The following is a 21,435-nucleotide window of genomic DNA, read 5'->3' as shown; positions in this document are numbered from 1 at the left end:
GGAGCCCTTTGCTGACTTCTAGGACAAGACCTCCTGGCCCTCTTCCAGTCCTGATCTCAATTCCTTCGATTTCAGTGTGTGTAGCGTCTTAAAATTCAAGGTCGGGAAGATATCCCACAGAAACGTACATGACCCCAAGGCCAGCATCAAGAAACATTGGGCCAACATGTCTGACAATTATATTGTGGCAACCTGAACCAAGTTCCTACCTCGTCTGGAGTCTGTGATAGATGCTGGAGGCAGCCATTTTAAATAATTTTTATATAAAAATTTTCATTCTACTATTCTAATAAAAGGTTTTAGTTTTACTTCATGATTGCCAAAATATTCCCTGTCGCAATCCGTATACTGCCGACATCATGATATTTGGGTGGTTATCTTGAAAGGCCACGTCATACCACTTCATGTATTCCCAAAGGCCTCAGGTAAACACTGATACTTACATGATTGTGTCAAAAAAATAAAGTGGATCTGTGGATCGACATGGTTACCAATGGGAGGCATTACATATGAGAGCAGAACTCTGCTCCCTGACACATCTCGAACAAAAGTCTCAAATAGCTCCAAGACAACTTTGCCAACTTTATCTCGAACGATTTTCGGCCACCAAACTCACCAGATCTGAATTTTGTGTGGGACCTGAAAATTGATCGTAACACCAAGGACAAATTTCCATTCGAGTCAAGAAGGAATTCCAGGATTTCCCTATGGACCAAGTGGTGCAGGCATAATCACGCTATGTGTCTTGTAAAGATACTTTAATTTATACTAGAGGTGATTTTATTGAGAAAAAAAAATCAGAATCCATGAAGCTTTCGTAATTCAGTTTTATTTTTAATCTGATTAATTGTTGGATAGAAAATTGTGTTTGGAAAAAATCATTTTCGCAGCACAGATACTCTTTGTACCCTGTATATTTTATGGGCTTTTGACCGAGTTTCTTGTTTGGTTTTATGGAAGCGTTATTATCTATTGTAATAACTAGCTGTATTACCCAGCATTGTCCATAATTATTAAGAGTCGTCAAACATACAAATTTTACTTTAACAACATCAAGGATAACTAGATTTGAAAATCGTGTTTATTTTGGGCTTGTAAATATTAAGAAACCGAAAATCAGCATGTTAATTCTGTTAATAAGAAGAGTGTTTTGAAGGAGAGCAGCTTAGTTGTAATGATGTTTCATTGGATCAGCTGCAATAAGATATGACTAAGGAGGAGGGTGAGAAGGGAATAGACATGTACTTCGATGTATAGCCTTATTTCTACTCTGAGCCTAACAAGGACTTTCAATTATAACTCCGCAATAAGTCCTTAAAGGTACTCTCTGTCTTTTATGAGCATATAAGAATGTCTAATTACGTTTTTAATATACTTTAAAGTAGTAAGGAAATTAGCTCACTACTCAGGAGTTATAATAATATTAATAATACCGTAGGTACAGAAAGTTCATTTTTCAGATTACCAAATCCAAGAAAAACGGGCCACCTAAAAAATACAGATCACTAAAGATAATTCCCAAAAAAAATCCTTGATTTTACTCTCTGTTTTTCATGAGCACACTCAGACTTAGCTACTCAGTCTTTACTGAAACAGTTTTTCCTCATGAATGAAAAAGAAATAATAACAAGATCAGTAGGTGGGCAGGTTGCTTATCCTCATTTAAAGTCACACTTTTTTTTAACTTTATATAAGATACTACTTGTTTTTTCTTTTTATAATACGAGTTGAATTAAACACCTGGCAGATTGTAGTAATTTTAGACAGTGCGTCCGGTAAACTATACTCCCTTTTTTTCCCCTTGTATTGGTATGTGATATACATCAAGTACAACCTTTGAATGTTTTTGATACAATCAGATATTTATACAGATAACCTTTGCTTTAATAATAATATCTATGTATAAAAATATTACTTTTAGCCCATGGATCATCAGGTTGTGTATTTTATCTCTTTTTCACTTTTTCTCTATTGACCAAGAAATTGCATTTATTTCTTGTTTCCTTTAAAGTAAAATAACATTGAAATGAGGAAGATAAGTGAATTACAATAAATTGTGTAAATAATGTCTGAAGGACTTAAAAATTATTTCTTTATAATTTTTTAATGTAAAAATCTGATTGAAGTACATAAATCAAAAAATATAAAGTAACTCACGCCTTTTAACATTTAAAACACGATGGTTTCAAGAGTATTCCCTCTTTATTCGATAACTTTTCTATTTTAGAATATATAATTGAGTTTGACCAACTGAAGGATGAAAAGTGAAAACAAAAAGATATTGCATGTTCTATATATGTACTCGTACTTTATACTTTATTAAAATAAGTTACCATTCATTTTAGTGCTTTGAATTTATAGGCACAAATTAGTTTTTTGAATAATGATTGATTTAGCAAGAAATAAATTATATTAGATTGTATGACTAAATTATTTAAATTAAAAAAATACTTTAATTTATATTTATTTAGCTGATTAGAATCTATTATTAGTTTTTTGGTATCAAATCTTGCATTGTATCATTCTAATAAATATGAAATAATTTTGAGTAAGAAAAAAAAAATATTAACGAACATGAACATATATTTAAAATTTTATTTTGATTTCAAATTTGTACCAATATTGGTCAACCCAATGCCGAGAAAATACTATCATTTCTTAAAGTTATGTTAAGAAACAGACAGAGAAACGTATTTTATTTTATTTCTTATACAAATGAGTTAACATTTGAAGCCTAAATACCAATTTAGGGACAATATTTCTTTGATTATATTTTTTTGGAAAAAGTAAGTTTTTGTTTTTTTATGTAATAAACTTAAGACTTTAATTTTGACAGATAGAAGAAACGACCCCTAAAAATAGTCATAATTTTGAATTATCTATATATTTTTTCTTTGACTGAACATGCATACATGTAAATATCACCTAATTTACCTAAAAGCAACTTTTTCACAATGTTAGCAAATACTTAAGAAATATATATATATATATAAATGTTATTCACTTGAAGTGCTTTGAAGTGTATTAACTTATTCACGTATCAGATAGCTTTAACCTCTTTTACGAAAATAAACATACAAAAAGCCTCAAATAATTTGCAAGTTTCTTCCAAACCATCAATATCTTCATGATCTAGATAATTTTTTAAATAAATGTTGCAGATTGCTCACAGCTTAACAGGCTAATTCAACCAATCAACTTTCAGAACACTGATTACATCAAAAGAAGCAGACACATTGATAGATGACAACAAAATACATTATCAAAATTTATGTGAAGCGACGTAGAGCCGTTGTATGATATGAGGAAATGTATTCGCCAACAAATGTTTATGCATGATAATTAGGAAAATACTTTGGTAAAATGTTTGGCTTGAGTGAAACAAATTGTTCCTCTACTTAATTAGATAAAAATAAGATAAAATGTAATAGAAAAGTGACAAACTGTGACAAAATATTCAACTTTATAATATATCATTTGTAAAATTAAGTATTAATTAATAAAAATAAAAACCATATATATTTTTACCAACAACTCAAATAATTTTAAACATTATTTTGTACCCAAAATGAATGATCCACCTATTAGAGTATGTTTCATTTATGTTTGTTCGTAGTCAATATCACAAGAACATATTATTGTGTCATACAAAATAAGGAAAAACAACTTTTTAACCAAATAGTTGGAAATATATTTTCAACACGATATTTTCTAATTATGATCAGTGTTGATATATAACAATATCCGTTAATCAACCTTCTTCCATACTGACAACTTTAACACGTCTTGGCATACTGCTAATTAACTATTATTACTTGTAAAGTCCAATATAAATATTTAACTTTCGACAATCTATTTCGAGTATTTTTTTTATAAAATTTATTCTATTGTTGTTGCCATTAATTTCTAAAGAAATTATTTATGTAAAAAGATTATCTATAATTTGACAAAAGTGGAATGATGAACCTTATTCGCCTATGCTTGTACAACTCTGAATGTGCAGATGTAACATATGGGTTGAAAAGTTCTTGGATTTAAACAAAATGGCGCTATTTAAAAAAAAAAAAAAATTAATTTACCTCATATTCAGTAGGTACTAAAAAGATAGTTCAAAAGTTTATGACAATATGTTATATAGTTTGTGAGTTATTTGGCTAAATGTGATACTCAATTTGTTATTCCTAAAACAATGGATCAAAAAACAAATTCGGGTTTTTAATTTTACAATGCTTCTTAATGAAAAATAATAGTGTTCAAACCAAGCAACAGATTGAAAAGTGTGTTCTTAGGACTTTACTTTAAAAAGTGAATAAAAAAACTGATAATAATTTTAATGAGATACAATTTTGAACGAAAAAAATGTATTTTCTTTGTAAAAAGTAAAGACTTTTTAGCCAATGTTTTATGTTGATGAAAAATGCTAATGCAAAAGGGCTTATAAATTAAACGTATGCTTTGTTTTTTTTAATTTACAAAATATCTTCATAAAATGTTGGCTGTCACTATGAATAAATCATTTTACTATTCCAAATATGATATATATAAGTTGGGCCAATATAAAAGAAATCTTGAACAAAAATAAAAAAAAGTAGAAAATCCAAATTGATCATTTTAATAAATATGTCTGTAAATGATAGTTACAGTTCAATATCTAATAGACACATTTGAGTCAAGTATAGAATTTGTATCCATATTTGTAGCATGACTAAGAATACTCAAGAGTTGTATTAATATTTTTGACCCATTATTAAGAGATTGGTCTTTTAAATATAATCAATCATTACTTTACGGGTAGAATCATATCTGTCTACTTCAAGTGCAATTTGTGACGCCTTCTAAGAGATTATAAGAAATATTAACTTCTGAAAAGATAGCAAATGTAATCAACACTAAATACCAAGAAAAATCATTCTAGCTTACTTTTTTGTTGACAGGCTACATATTTTAAATATTCATTATGGTTTGTTAAAAGAAACAAATATTAATTAATTGTCCGTAATATCAGCACAGAAATACAATTTCTATACTATATCTAACTTTTAAAAGGGTTTCAAAATTCAAAAGCTTCACTATTTTTATTTGCATACAGCTTTCTATTTGAAACTATAAATATAATTGTTGGAAGTCATACAGTTATTTATACATACATTGAAAAAGAAAGGAGGGCACACTTTGATTGAAAAGTGCACAATGCTGATACTACAAATATATACCACAAACATTTTTATTACGATTTGTTGCAATAATGCGCAGAAGGGTTAGTTACGAATATGGTCTGAGTCTCTTGGGATTATTCTCAAGGGAAAAAAAGGACTATTTGATAATGTTGTTTAAAATAATAAGTGGTAGTACCTGTCGTTGCCTGGAGTTACCGAGTGGTACATACAATCTGACCATTTTGAATTTTAAACTTTAAGAATATATATTTGATTTATTAACAATAAAAATTTTAACAAAATTAATACAATAAAAATATGTGTGTATGAGCTCTCTTAATCGATAATTTATCCACCCTTAGCAGCAATGATGGATTCCAGGCGCAAAGGACTGGTACTGCAGTAGATGGTCCTTGGTGTTTGGATAACGTACACTGCAGGCTTTCCCCTCAACATGCACTGAAAAGGTGTATTGGCGGGGCTTGGTATTAGGACGGTACGGGGAAATAAAATGTCAAAAAAGAGTTCAAAAGACTCATTCAAAACTTATCCAAATGAGTTTTGCAAACATACTTGATGGATTTATTTTATTGCTGGTGTCAAAAGTGGTATTTCCGTCATCACAAGGTTCTTTCCAGCAACTTTTTTATAACTATTTGAACGATTTGGTGTGAAACCTGAAGATATCTCATGGACATAGGGAGATTGACAGTTTGGTCTTTTTGATAGAGCCTCTCTTCTCCTCCAATGTTACAGACTTGCTGACAGCATAGGTTTGGGATTCTGGAGACACCCAATTTCTTGGAGTGTGCAAATGGAAAGTCGTCGCTCACGTTCAAGTGTCCGTTTCTCGACTTGTACGTAAACTAAAGAGCTCCAATTTGCTATGCTTTGTTACAAATTTTGTATGCTTTAATATATCGAATTAATTTCAATCACTCAAACCTCATTGGTTGTTAAATAAGTAAGGGTTCATATTTCAATGGACAACCCGGATTAAGATGTTGACAAATATAAAAATGTATTTTTATTCATATAGAAGATAATTCCTCAAGAATTTATCAGTGCAATTCTATGAATTTGAAACACTTAAAAAAAACTCTAAAGTTGTTTAAATATATGTTTGATGTAAACAACTGCAATCTTTAATACTTATTTTTATTATGTTTGTTGAACAATATTATATACAACAGAACTGAAGTCAAGTCCATATTTTCTGAGTCAAGTTCAAGTCGTCCGTATCCTTTCTAGGTCCATTTAAAAGACTCCGGACTCGAGCACTGGTGTATAGATATTATAATTCCAAGGGTAAGTATAAAAACTCATTTAAGAACTGGACACAGTTCAAAACCATTTGTTCTAATGTGGGCCAAACCAGTAGAACAATAGAAAAAAACCTTTTTTAATGTTGCAAGTTTTTTGTTAGCAGTGAGGCTATTGAAATTAGATCAAAGGCCTTGGGGGGAAGAGGGTATCTTTTAAATATCTACTAAAGTAGATCCTCAAACTTCCTAATATGGGACAACCAAAAATTAATTGACTTCTGAGTAGAGAGACAAATTAACATATGTAAATAAAAGTTATTTAACAACTAATTATTATCAATAATTTTTTTTATATCAGTAATTAATAAAAAGTTAAACCTATAAAAAAATTATATCATTTTGTTATTTTTTTTTAAATTCCTCTATAAATAATAAGGAATTGCAATTGGAAGCGGATGAAAATTTGGTGTTGGTACATCCCTAATTTCAACCTTTTTATATCCTCTGATTTTGATAAAAAATGTATCAAAGCATGATCCAAATAATATTTAACTTTAAAAAAAAAGAAAAGAATAGAATTGTTAGCATCTTGGCTTTGGAGATATGGGAAGTTTATTAAAATCAAATTATATATAAAATTTCACATGTAATGGCTTCTATTGGTATGTTTAATGCCAATAAATTCATTTAATTCCTTCAATTATGAAGTGCAATTGTCTAGAGATGGGCCATAATTTAATTGGTTTCATTGATGCAATCAATGGTTTAATTGTAACATTGTTTTTGGTAAGGGATATGTTCTACCTAAACCATTTATGACAATAATTATTTAGCTTAAAATAGTTTGGTATATCTGTATATCTTTTGGGGGAATAAAATTTTTAGGGAAGCCGCATTTATGAAACAGTATTAACAAAAGAAACTCTTTTTTTCCCTAGATTTACTATATTTTAAATTGTTTAAATTTTATTAATAAACTTGTCTTCCATAAAACATTTATATACAAAAAAAAAATTATGTTCAACATTTATTCATAATTGATTTAGGTGTAATGGAAAATGAGAAGATTTTTTTGAAGGACCCAATTTTTCTTTAATACTGGACGAGAACAAATATCAATAAGAAACCGAACATATTCAGTTGACTAAAAATTAAAATAGCCTCAAATAGATTTAATAAAAAGTTTAGTAAAAATTATCAATTATTTTCCAATAGACGACTTTAGTTATGTGTATCTCGCGTTGAAATAAGTTAATTAATTTACGATGGAAAATATAAGAAAAATCTGATTTTGTACTTAAAAAACTGAATAGACAATTTGGTGATTGCACAAATTGTTTGAGCAAAATGGGCATCTGCAAAGAGAAAATGAGCCATATTTTGCAGTTGTCCTTCAAACAAGGTGACAACGAAAGCCAAGCGGCTGAATTTGTAATTAGTGTTTGTGGGTTTGATAATGTAACAGACAGTTACACACAATTTTGATGTTATCAATTACTTTCTGGTCATTTTGATGTCAAATATCCATCCTGTTCTGTAAGAATATTGCCAAAAATATGGATAATTTAATAAAATTATCTAGTAGGATCGTCATGTAAGTAGTGTTTTGAATTTTGAGAGCCAAAAAGACAAATATCACTTTAAACAAAGTTAAATAATGTAGATGTAACTAATTGAAAACCAAATTTTTTTCTTTCACCTATTAATTTCCTATTGATGTATCTTGACGAGCAAGATGTACAAAACTTTTGCTCGATTTGTTTTGACAATGAGATGCCGTACATTGTCGTTAAGTACAGAAAAAGTATTTATTTTATGCTTTAATTTTGGTAAAATAATGTTTTGGATATTTTCGCCATGATTGGTTAATTAGAAATTTGTACATACTCATGTATATCAATTTTTAAAATATTTTGTTTCTCCTTTGAATTTAAAATTAAACTAATATTTTTTTTTTATAAAAACGCCATGTTTGAACAATTTTAACATTTCAAAACCTATAATAAAATAATCAGTACCATTTTTTTCTTCGTAAGCTGATTGTATAATTTGAAAACATATTATCAATAGGTCAACCCCTCCATAGTGTTGTTGTAAATTTGGTAGAAATGAGGCTTATTTACTTCAAGATTTTTTTTGGAAAGATTGATTGCATTTTCCAATGGGATCTTTTTCAATAAAATTGTTTGCAATATAAACTAGTATGCACGTCCTTTCAAGAAATGATTATTTTATCATTCTCGTTAAAAGTACACTTCGGTTCCTCTCTTTTCATTTTCATTGATTCCTTTTTTGATGGGATGGAAATTGAGTTGAGTCTATTGCATCTCACAGTACCTGGGAATCAATTTTTTTTTTCTTTCAAGTTGTCCTTGTGGTCAAAACTAATAATTGTTATCTATGACCACCTAACAACCTTTGAACATTTATACAGGTGTACGAGTCTAAAACTGAACACTGCTTTAAATTTTACGACTTGAGGGATTAACCAAGGGTTCTCTTGTAGACCTTAAGGCCAATATATTTCTTAACAAGCCGCTCCATGGTTCTTCTGCTGACAATGAACTCTCTGGAGAGGCCGCTGACGGTGACCTTGCCTCTCTTGTGCTCAACATACTTTTTCACGGCAGCAACCATTTCGTCCGACCTTCGAGGCCATGACTTAGATCTTGTGGTCGCCTCAGGAGCCCCCTTGGCTACCACGCTGTAAACGGTTGTGGGGCTGCATTTCAGAACCTTGGCAATTTCAGTGGGAGTTTTTCCCCGCACAGAAAGTTCCAAATTTGTGACTCGACGTCTCCCCAAATTATGGGCTGTTGTTTCACTGTTACTATTTAGATTTTGCTGAAGTTTTGTTTTTAATTAGTCAAGACCATTGCCTCGAAGTATAAACCGGTTTCAACTCAATAAAATCACGAATTTAAGCATGGAGTAAAATTTAAAGGAGTGTTCATTTTTAGACGCACACACCTGTACTTTTTCAAATAGATTATAAACGACATCCCTCCTTTGCCACAATTCATAACCATTTTACCCTTTTTGGCTCCTTCGTCAGGAATGCAATGAAGAAGCTTGCCGGAAGATTAAGGTAAAATCTAATCTTATCACACAAATAGTGGTACCTTTGAATTATGGTATTTTGTCATCGATTCATCCACAGAAATATATTCAGAAGTTTCCATATATTTTTTGCCATTCCATTTATGGTTTCAAAAAGCATTGAAACTTTTCAAAAGGGATCGTAGATATTCGGATAGTTGTTTTTTTTTCAAAATGTTTTACAGTAGAATTTTAAATTTTATATAGTGGAAATTAACTTTGGATGTGATATTTGGACAAGGACTGTTTTCTCATAATATTTTTAATTCGTATTAGCTTTCGACTATCAGTTGAGCGATGGTTTTATTGTTCTATGTAACTACAAATAAAATCCACAACAACATCTCATATACATATATGTTTAAATGTACTTGTAAATTGTTTTTTTTTACAAATAGGGGTTAAGTTTCATTGAAATTGGTCTTGTCATTTTCGTTTAAGTCATCCCTGCTTTCATCGGGTTGATCACAATGTTCTTTGAATGGAATTACATAAACACCTGTAGATGCATCTGGAGGGTCATCCTCCAAAAGCGAAAGAATCTATGAAAGATTCAAATTTTAATTTCTATCATTATTAGGTATAACTAATTTCGACATCGATGTTAATTAATTGATATTAATGTTTCTTTAGATAAGCTTTAAAAATTAAAACGTTTGCAAAAGTAAGTAAGAAAAATAAAATATTTGTAGGCTTCATTCCCAAATGTACAAATATGTACGTACGAAATTTAGACATTATTAAATGATAATTATTATAAAATAAAACTGTAGCAAAAAAAAATCATGTTTTTTGCACATATCAATACTTAATTTTAAAACAATTATATCAATAATAAGGTGTATGCCTATTCATTTTAAAGCTCAGAATATTCAGCCTTGCTCCAAAGAGATCCATAATTCAAAGATCTAGAAACTATACAGGACTTATTGCACACAAATTTAAAAAAAAAAAAATAATAAGTATAGTTCAGGTGGTCATCATGTTTACTTACGATCAAAGCAACTGCTACTTTTTTTCTTTGTTTGTAACTAAAAACATAATTTCAAAAAAGGTAATTGTAATGTACATACATATACGTGTGGGAAGTAATTGGTTAGGTATGACATTGTTTATACAAACAGATATCCCTTCAAAGCATGAACTTTAATTTGTTGTTAAATAATTTGTGATTTTTTATCTCGAATAACTTCATAATTGATCCACAATGTTAATGAAGAAAATTTAGTCTATAGAAATGAAAATAAGTAAGCTCTTTTTTATCATGACTATTTTGTGGGGAAAACCCCTATACTTACGACGTAATTAGCCAAAATTTGGTATGCTCCATGTATAGAACACCATGCATTGAAGGAATATTATACAAACATACTTTGTTGGCAAGTTATTATATTTTAATTACATTGTGAACAATTATGTATGAGAATAAGTATATGTAGTATAAATACTATGCAAGAGTCCTTGAGAAGTAAATAAAAGTATTGCAATAATTTCTATGCCAATATCCGATTTTCTGATTATTTTTATTTTATGTACCGAGTGGTCTATTGATGTCTGAGCGCTGACTAACTCAATAATTAATTCATATTTCGATATATTAGAGTGTAAGCAGTTAATTACAAAAAAAATCAAAAAAAATCAAATATCTAAAAAAATTTGTAAATAACAATTAAAGAAACCATTCTCCATCATAACTAAGCTCTGTTGAATGAGTGTTTTGCCGTCTTTTTGACACTTTTGGCGCTCCACAGCCCTGATGCCTACCCTCTTGACTACACTTTCGGGGTGCATGTCGAGGGGAAGCCCTACAGTACCTGTCATCCAAACATCAGGCCCCTTAAAGCCACTGGTAGGTAGTACTAAGAAACCAGTACTTTTGCCACCGTTTGGAAGCCAACAATTTCGCTAAGAACGGTTACATTAGTGATTAAGAGAGCTTAAACACTTATCTATTTATAGTATTTATATTGTTGAAATTCAATTTGAATTAATAAATTATATCTTGTTGAAGTTGAAAGTTCAAAGTGCTCAGATTTTAACGGACCACTTGGTATATAAATATATGTACACAGTCCGTCAACACAACAGCTAGCCATAACTTCTTTTTTTTTTAAAGTTAGAGTGGATTACACTTGTGTTTAAAAAAAAAATTATTGTCTATCTCTATCAACTGTATTATTCTTAGTAACCCTGTGGGCGTGTCGCAAATTGGACCTTAAAGTCGATAAAATTAATTGTCGCAATAAATTTCAAAATGAATTTAAATAAAAGTTTTAAGCTAAAGCTTAAATTATTGGTTATCTTAATTTCTCTTACAAATTTGGATTACAATCCCCAATATTTCTGCAAAATATGCTTATGAATTTTGTATGTACATACAAAATGTTTTACTAAAATTGCGACTTTTTAATTTTTGTTTACAGTTATTTTTAGTTTGCATATTAATTATCAGAAAGAAATGGAGAGAGTTTCTTTCTTTGAAACACACTTTTTGAAACAAAATAAAATGGTCGTGTGGATCAATAAGGGTTTAAGTATAAAGATTGTATGATATAATGAAAAAATATTAAGTTTATACAATTGATTTCCTGTCAATATTTGTGATTTAAAAAAGTCAAAGTAGAAGAAAAAAAATAAGCTTCTGATATAATACTTATTTTAATAATAGAAAGTCGAAAATTGAACTGTCTATTTACTTACCTACAACACGACTGTATATTAATAATCAATTCATTCTTGATTGTCTTTATATTTTGGTGCAGTGGCTTCTAAACTATTTCACGTGTGTATCATCAAATAAAATATTCATATCTCTAAACACCACCATTACTAAAAATTTGATAGCCTAATATCGCCATATGTATTATATCAGATACATGAGTTTTGAAAACTTCGATTTGAAGAGATTGACATTTTTTGACACAGAATCATCGAATATATAGCCATTAGAACGACAAAAAATTATATAAATATCTTTGTATGAGCTATCAGTCTTGCAAATGGAATGACACATAAAAAATGTGTAACCTTCTTGTATTGAAAAATAAAAACCTAAATTTAAACTTGTTTTGTTGAAAAAATATATTTTTTTTAAATGAACATCAGCAAAAATAAGTAATTCAGTTTGTTTGAATGCAATACGAGTCTTAATTTCGAAATAAAAATCAAAAATTTCCAAACGATTTATATAAATAAATATATATTCTTATAAATAAAAAAATGATTCTAATTTCAAAAAATCAGAAAATTCTGACCTGAAATTAATCAAGTAGATATAAGTATGTTACAATTTAATAATTTGTGACAGAATATTATGGAAAATGATTTACTTTTTTATATAAGAAAACTCCTTAAATATATATAAATAACTAAAAGGAAGTTGGTATATTATAAATGATACAAGTATAACAGTTTGAGAACCACTATCTTAAATGAGAATATATATCCCCATAAGAGATGCTTATAATAATATATTTTTACAGTAATTGATTTGATAACAGAGTTTAGAATAAAACTACTTATAACTCAATTTTTTCAAAATGGGATATGGAACAATTTGTTTTTTATACATACAATGTGTATATGGAAGTTTAAGTAATCCAAAAATACGTTAATTGCAAGTACATTTATGAAATTACAACTTTGAAACGTCCAATCTTTTTTTTAATTGTAGTTTCAGAAAGCATTTAGTGGCGAAGTTTTTTATATTGAAAAACCCATCACTTCCTTTTTCATTAAGTCATTAATGTGTGGTTTTTCCTACGCTGTAGTCCTTGGACATGGTTAAAATGTACATCTTGTCATTCCTTTGGATATTTTTCCTTATAGAGTTGAGTTCCTTTGTTATCCCTTTTAATCTCAGCCAACACTTCCCATGGGCTGTTTTGAATTAACCAGTCCCTGGAAACATATTCCAGGTCCTCCGAAATGCAACGTTACTAACTTTAATGAGCTTTCTAATTGCATTATGAGATTTGTTGTGTTGAATTAACTGAAGGATCACTTCCTACTGGTTCTCAATCAGAGTTATGTTGATCAAATAATGTTTTCATGATATAAATAAATTAACCAATTTACTGAGAGTGAATACACAGAAGATGAACCTGATATCAGTAACCACTTAGGAACAAGAGACATATATTTGCAATTACCATGATATACGATTCTATGTGAACAAATGTGGCATTCAATTTATGTAGGAATAACGGAAAGTGTGTTTATCAAATGTAGAAAAGCGTAGAAAGATTATTTCTTAATTAACGGATAAATTCTTGTAATGTACAGAAACAAATGAATTGCATTTACTATGAATGTAAAAAGTATAAGTTTCTTGATTCCTCATATAATATATTTATAAATAAATTCCTATAAAAGAGATGATAATCTAAACAATTACAAGATTATAATAGAGAAAGGATATAATCTGAACGAGTTTGTGAAGAAGGAGATACGTACGTCCTAGTATTTATATAAGAGATTAATGAAATTTTTTTTTGTTAAAGTTTTTTGATACGTATATACTTTCACTTTTAGAAAGCTTAACATGTATATCAAGCTATTATTAATTTATGTTATTATATCCTAATATTGTTTTTACAGGGACCTCAAGTTACACCTCTAGAACCTCAGTACTGAGTGTTTGACTTTATTTATGCATTCAATTTCCACGAATTCAATAGGTTCTGCATCAACATAGAAATAGCCTTGAGCAAAAATTGTAATAAAGAGAAAAAACCAAAAATATTTGTGTACATTATACATTATATCAACAAAATCTGACACTTTAAGCAGTTATTTCTTAAGATTTATTTAAGTAACAATACGGGAGCAGTAAATGCAATCATTCCGTACGTTATTCGCTTTCTTTTGACAATCAAATGAACATAGTTAGGATTATCCATTTAAAATAGTTCCAAACGGTTTTCTGGCTAATCTTCAGTTTCTGGTAAATGAAATAAGTGCTCACATGCAGATCCAACTCGATGATTTCCATAATTTTATGGACACTTTCGACTTAAACTTTTTTAGAATCTCTGTTGACCATCGACTCAAGGTTGTTTTTGTGGAAAATGATTTATCCAATTTAGTTTGGAAGCTACAATATTTGGGGACGCCAAATATTCATGAAAAACCGACATATCAGTGCTCTATAAACTAATCCTAAGTCTTTCCGGAGTTGCAGTAGGGGTAGAGTCCCTCAACCCTTCTTTTGTCAATGTTGGTCATTTTCAAAACCTCGGCATTGCTATTTGTTATGATCGTTGCTTCACCAAAAACTTCCCTACAGTGCAATTGCTTTCTGCCTATCGGACTGAAACTTTTCAGGATAGTAACACGTAAGATGGTTTAAAGTATTTTTGTTGAGATTCGTCATTGAATTTTGGCGTATACATATAAATATGTCACTGAGTAGCCTTCATGGGGCTCTTTTGTCTACTCAATTGGAAAAATTAAGTAATCTGAAGAGCCAGATTTCATTGTAACACCTTGTATATACATAAAACCCAATATTTCAGGGAGATTGAGTCAGGCTTTTTATTTAAAATTTTTGGGATAGCTTACGACACCAAAGAATTTTAGCTATAGCTTAGAACCCTTATCTGTTTTGATAGAGATATATTGGACACGGTATGGTCCTTTTAAAACACATTTCACCAATGTCTAATTCGTTAATTGAGACGGTAAATTTGAGATAAATGGTTAATAAGAATGATTTGTTGATGGGAATGGAGGTTAATTCGACTAAGAGTACAAATCAAAGCCACTCTCAATTATAAAAAAAGTCATTATATCTTGTTTTCATGTTGACAGGCCACATTTATAGATGGATCCTATGTCGATTGAAGGGAAGCGTATTACATATGTATTGTATGTTTGTAAAAAAATATATTTTTACAATATTAGTTATTTGGCAGATGAACGAAGGATTTCCCCTCTTCCCCTGTCTTCTTCCAAGACATACAGAACATATGTATAAGGAAAGAACAAGAGTTCATTGCAGGGGATCATAGATGTATTACAATTGTATAAGTAAAGCTTAGGATAAGTTGGGGTTTATTTCGTCAAATGAGTCTTACCTTAAATCAATTAATTCGCCTCTTTTATCCTTTACTTCAATGTCTTCCAAGTTAGAGAGCATTGGACTAAGATGACTTACACCTCTTTTTCTTAGAAGTATAAATGTAGATGATCCTACTGCTTCTCAAAAAAACAAAGAACACTTCACTTTTGAACAACTCAACTCAATTTGAAGGGAGCTTTCATTATTTATTATTGTGTCTTCCTTAATTTTCTTTTATGATGACCATTCGATACGTTTTATACGTATTTAGAAATAAAAAAGTCGTACTTTACAATAGGAAAATTCGAATAAATAGTACAATTGTCACACACACCAGAAAAAAAGCCTTGCACCGTAGTTTTGATTTTCTATAAAATGGAACTCAGTGTGTTCTACTTCTCTCCTTTTTTTTATAGCTATTAACGTTTCTTGGTTCTACTCCTCATGAGGAGCCCGAACCGACTACGATAAAAGGGAACAGCGTTAAATAATTTTTGTTTTTTTCCTCTTTCCCTCCCCCCTACTCCTTCTTCCTTCTCCTAGATTATAAGAAAGTACATAAAGGAATGTACCCTGTTCTTCCTTTATAAGAGCATATCCATAGAGTGAGCTTTTTCTGTTTTTATATAAATGTAGTTTGCAAGGATACAAATCAGTCAAAATTTGCATTTACACTCTAGTGTAATGTTGTATAATTGTACAAAATATGACTTTAGACGAGTTCAATACTTTTTGTAGTTGCAATTCTAAAAAAATTATTTATATATATTTTATTTTTGAGGTTTTCAAATTATTTGCACAAATTGCATAAGAAATAAATGAGGTAAGAAAGATCACATAAATAAACATTTTAGTTTATAATTATCCTTCTCCAAAAAAAAAGACCTACCAAATCATTATACACATATTACTGATCAGAAACAGCTAACTAAAATCCTTTGATATATATAATTGAGAACACACATTCAAAATGGAGACAATAAGAATAAAATATAAGAAGCAATCCACCATTAAACGTAGAAACACTCTCCATAGTAAGACTTTGTAAGATCTTACAATTCACTTAAAAGAGTCTTAATATTTTGCTGACATTGAGGGTAATACTTAATAACATCATCTCCAGAGATGTCTGGAACCATCAAAGAGAAGGCAGCATACCTTGCACCAGCTGAGATAATAATAGCTCTAATCTTTTCTGCAATTGTGGTTTTGTTGGCAATAAAAGCTCTCGAATTCCATATTACTAATTCCAACGTCATCTTCTTTCCTGAGTAACATTTTTGTTTTAAAAACAGTGATTTTGTGAATTTTGATATTTGGACATTGAGTCCCTTTACGTTTAGGAAATAAATAACCTTAGAATTCGAACACTGGGGCAATCTACGAAAGCGTGTATGGAGTAGTTAATGATTTTGGATTTTCTTTATAAGGAAAATTATAAAAAATAAGGCCAGCTGAGATTTGAAACTGCGCAGTAAATTTTGTCGTCAAATTGTATATAGTGAGGATCTCTTTATCTTTTTACCCTAAGATTTCGGGAGATCTAATTTTTTCTAGAATTTTCATATATCACAGTTATATTAGTTTTAAAATCTCTCGAATATAACATTTTCATATGCAATTGTGCTGTAGGAATTTGGTTTAAAAGCAGAAAACAAAATTTACCCTTTAGAAATACCGAATAAGGGTATTTTGGAATGTCATGAACTGTCAAAATAGGTTTATGTATAGCCAGACTTTTTAGACAGCTGGGATCCTCTGTATTGTTAAAAATGTTTCATTGCTACGCTTTTATGACTTATATTTATAGTTGTCTTGAAATCATACTTTGGCGTTCCATACCATAAAATAAAATGAGCAGAACCTCAACAAAATGAGATTGCACTCACGGATCTGTTTGATAAAATAGTACCCATCATCAGAAACAGAAATAGGGGAGTATCTGATACAGTAACTTTCCATTCCAGGAAAGGATTTTTCGTTATGTCAATAAAAAATTTCTTGTGTATTTTGAGGACTATAGGAGATAGTATAGTTAGCTCACCTCCTTTAAATTTTATTGGTATTTTGAGAGACGGGAGGTACTTTGAATAAGAAAGGTTCTTTAGCCACACATTTTCTTCATTACTTGCTTTTTTAGCTAAAATACGCAGAGAATGGGCGTTATATAAAACCAGAAGAACTATTTCATTACCATACAATTAAACTCCTATCAGGAGATTGTTTTTACTCAATTCTAATACTTTTTAATAAACCCAATTACACAGGGTCCTCCAATTTGTGTAAATTTCACCGTATCTTTAACATTCAATGAATCTTTTTCAAAACTATTATCCATATTATTTAATTCTTGAAGCGGGGGTCATCAATGTGTAACGTGTGTCAGCTCATAAATAATAGAGATTACAACAAATGATTGGATCTGGAGTTATAAGTGATAAACAAAGTCGCAATGTGCAATTGAGGATGGACATTAAAGTAATTCCTACCCCCAAGGTGGTCCATATGAATTTGGAAAATCTTTAAATGCTTATAAGAAACCTTATAGATGGGATCGAGCAAGAATTTTTTGTATTACTTGTAAGTTACATTTAATGACATTCAATTATTCATGATTAGATCTGCATCTCTTGCAAACCTAGCTAAACGGACCCAGAAGCTTTGGCAGAAGAAGACAATCTTGTGTAGATCCAGCTTTCCCTTTATACGGGCAATGGACTTCTTCAGTGCGAAACTACAAAAGATACTAGGCACAAGTCTCATGTTATACCTACACTCCTCAAGAGATAGATATCCCATGGCTTCAAGTCCAGACTATTTACAAGACAAAAATCCAGGTGATAAAAGTGAGATCATTTTGTATCCAAGATATCCTACCTATTTTTGGGCTTGTGGGCCAGTGTATTGTCTTATTGGAAGGAGGTTTTTCTTTCTTGGGCTACTCCATCCCTCCAGGGAATGTTAATTAAAAGTGCAAAACCAGAACAAGTACAACGGCAAGGCTGGATCTCACGGGCTTGGAAGAGCTTCTTCCACCACGAAACCGAAATTATCAATGGATGCGGATCGAATTATGAATAATTTAATTTAATTAATTGCAGCTTTGAAATAATAAAAAATACATGGTTCTACCCCATGGAATTTATTCGTTATAAGCCTATAAAGATTTCCCCAATTTATTTGGACCTCCTGATATGTCATTAATAAACACATAGGAGTATTTGTTTTTATTATCGTTCCTTTTATAGATAATTGTAGATAATCTAATAAAACGTATTGACTGCAAAACTGCCATAATCCAAAAAATTCTTCCAATTGCCAGGCTGACTATGTTATTTACGGTGTCTTCTTTTTAACATGCCATACTTTTTAAAGGTACATCTATAGGTGTAAATAAAAACTTTTTTTCAATTCAGTGAAGTTGCAGACAAGGTGACACACTAGCCCCTAGTCTGGGAATAATTTCAGTAGATCAGCTAATTAGGAAAATCGTACCTTAATCTAAAATTAAAGGTATAACCATCGACAAGCTCAGCCACAAGATAGAGGGATACGGGGACGATATGACAACTTTACTTTCCGGCTCAGCAAATGAAATTCAAGGTACCGTTGACGAAACGATAAATATCATCAAAGGAGCACACCACTACACCGGGCTGCCGATCAACGTTCAGAAAACTAGTATCTTATCGAACTTTGCTAACATCTTCGTGGATGGACTGTAGGGATATTTCCTGAGGTAATAATACTTGGCCCTACAATATCGATGAACCTCTCATCTGTTGACGATAACCTGAAGGGGAAAAAAAACAAAGCAAAGTTAAGATAACTATGCACAATGTATATTTACCTCATTAGAAACAATTGATCCGCCTGAATTCAGATTTGGAATTCACTTGTTCTTCTAAAAGTCATACACTTGCCTTGTGTTACCCCAAATTAAACAATAAGCTGTTGAAAAAAATTAATGAACAATGACAACTGTTCTTGATGCCTAACGGGGCAACTCGAATCACATGGAAGAGAATCTCCTGTCCAAAAATTTACGGTGGTCTTGAACTTCTGTCGATAGATTCAATGTTGAAAAGTTTGATCTTGACATATTTATAAGACTCATAGACGTTGACTCTTTACTAATCTATATGGTAAAACATAACATGGTAGCTATGGGTGGTTTTACATGCAATGAAGTCAGAAGGAAAGCCCCTTCAAAACTAATGGAAGTCTTCAGATATATCAATTCGTTCTGGAACTGCATAGCAAATATAAACAGATAAACTTCGAGAATCCTTCCCCTGATGAAATGGCAAAAGCCAACTAAACAGAATCAAAGATTAAATTACATTCAAAATCGACTTTTATGGCGAAATTTTGAACAAATACAACAATCTATCTTACTGAAGTTTTTTTGAAAGGGAATCAATTCTAAGAAACATTATTTTTGGTGAAAGTGTATCAAGTCCTAGGGATTGTTTTTTAATTATATGAAGTTGATATAAAATATGGATAAACCCTTATTACAGTTACTTGATGAGATCAAAGAGCATTTTTTGAGACAAATAGAGAAAAAGAAAGATGCACTTTCTTGAAACAGCTTCTATAACTGCAATAATAAAAAGTCTATCCAATAGACTTTTCGATTACTCATTGTATTGTATGAAATACTGTATAATCACCCACACTCTCACAATAGAAAATTCATTTGGTAGATCTCCGGAAGAGAGCAATGCTTCTTCTACAAGGTTTGTAGAGAGACACCCATTCACTTTCATACAGAATGTGAAGAGACAAGAGAGATCTGTGATAAACTGTTTTCAAATTATTTTAGGAGTTCAGAACAATCTTAAAACCGAGGCACTTTACTTTTACAGACATAAATCTGAATAGGACATAATAAACTATATTTTTACCAAATTTATATTAGTTTTATATAAATTTAGGTCCACAATGACCAGAAAACAAATAGACATTTTAATAAAAAGTAATGCATACAGTTTTTTTAAATGATTTTTTTTGCTTATTTCAATCATGTATTCTCTAGGAATGACACTCAGAGCACCTCTAAGTATCCTCAGTATTATAGATGTATTTTCAAATCCCCAACTCTTATTTAGATAATTATTATGAATGAGTTTCAGTTATGTTTTTACATACAATTATATATAATGTATTGGAATGCAGATGTTTAAATTTACGTTTTCACTTATTAAACCAAAGCAGAAGGTTAAAAAAGTTATTCCTCCCTACAAAAAAAAATTAAAATAATAATGAATAATTAAAAACAATAGTAGGAACGTAATATCCCCCAAATTTAGAATTCTCGTCCAGTACCATTCTAAAATTGAAGGAAGCAAAAGTTTTAACTAGGTACAATCGTTGCTAAATCTCATCATAATAGATATTAACTAGTGACGTCACCATAGATTAATCTTCACCAATTTGTATTAATATAATGAATTATTTTATTCGACTTAAATTAGAGCTCATGAAAAAATATTAACGATAATAAGAGATACTTAAATTTTCTATTCACATATAATTTTTTGATTAAAAGTGATCCTTCTGGAGAGCACTCTGAAATTTAAGGCTCTATCAACGACCAATAGTTATTACGAAATTTTACAAATCCGGGCGTGCAATACGACCGATTTTATGTTAGGTATATAGGAACAATAGAGCACTTTATGTTAGATGACATTTTTTCATTCGAATTTGACCTTCAACGAAAAGGATGATTTCTTTTTAATAATCATGATTAAAAAAAAAAGAAGATGAATCAGCAGTAATAAAAAAAAAAGTTAGTACAGTCGAGTGCTTTCTAAAAAATAATACAATTTTACTTTTGTCTTTTAAC

General features: G+C 30.3%; 1 protein-coding gene across 2 annotated transcripts in view; it reads right to left on the bottom strand.

Annotated features, from left to right (window-relative positions):
- Positions 1 to 16,047, bottom strand: part of Ih (hyperpolarization activated cyclic nucleotide gated potassium channel Ih) — a 283,308-nt gene extending 267,261 nt beyond the window's left edge. For both annotated transcript variants that reach the window (XM_040716982.2, XM_040716983.2), the window contains exon 1: positions 15,598 to 16,047. In XM_040716982.2, coding sequence (XP_040572916.2) covers positions 15,598 to 15,659 — 62 coding nt within the window. In that variant the 5' untranslated portion in view covers positions 15,660 to 16,047. The remainder of the gene's footprint in view (positions 1 to 15,597) is intronic.
- Between the last annotated feature and the right edge of the window lie 5,388 nt (positions 16,048 to 21,435).

Source organism: Lepeophtheirus salmonis, chromosome 7 (assembly GCF_016086655.4).
Source record: "Lepeophtheirus salmonis chromosome 7, UVic_Lsal_1.4, whole genome shotgun sequence".
NCBI classification, from domain to species: Eukaryota; Metazoa; Arthropoda; class Copepoda; order Siphonostomatoida; family Caligidae; genus Lepeophtheirus; species Lepeophtheirus salmonis.
Note: the sequence above shows the minus strand (reverse complement) of the source record. Positions and strands in the feature narration are given on the sequence as shown.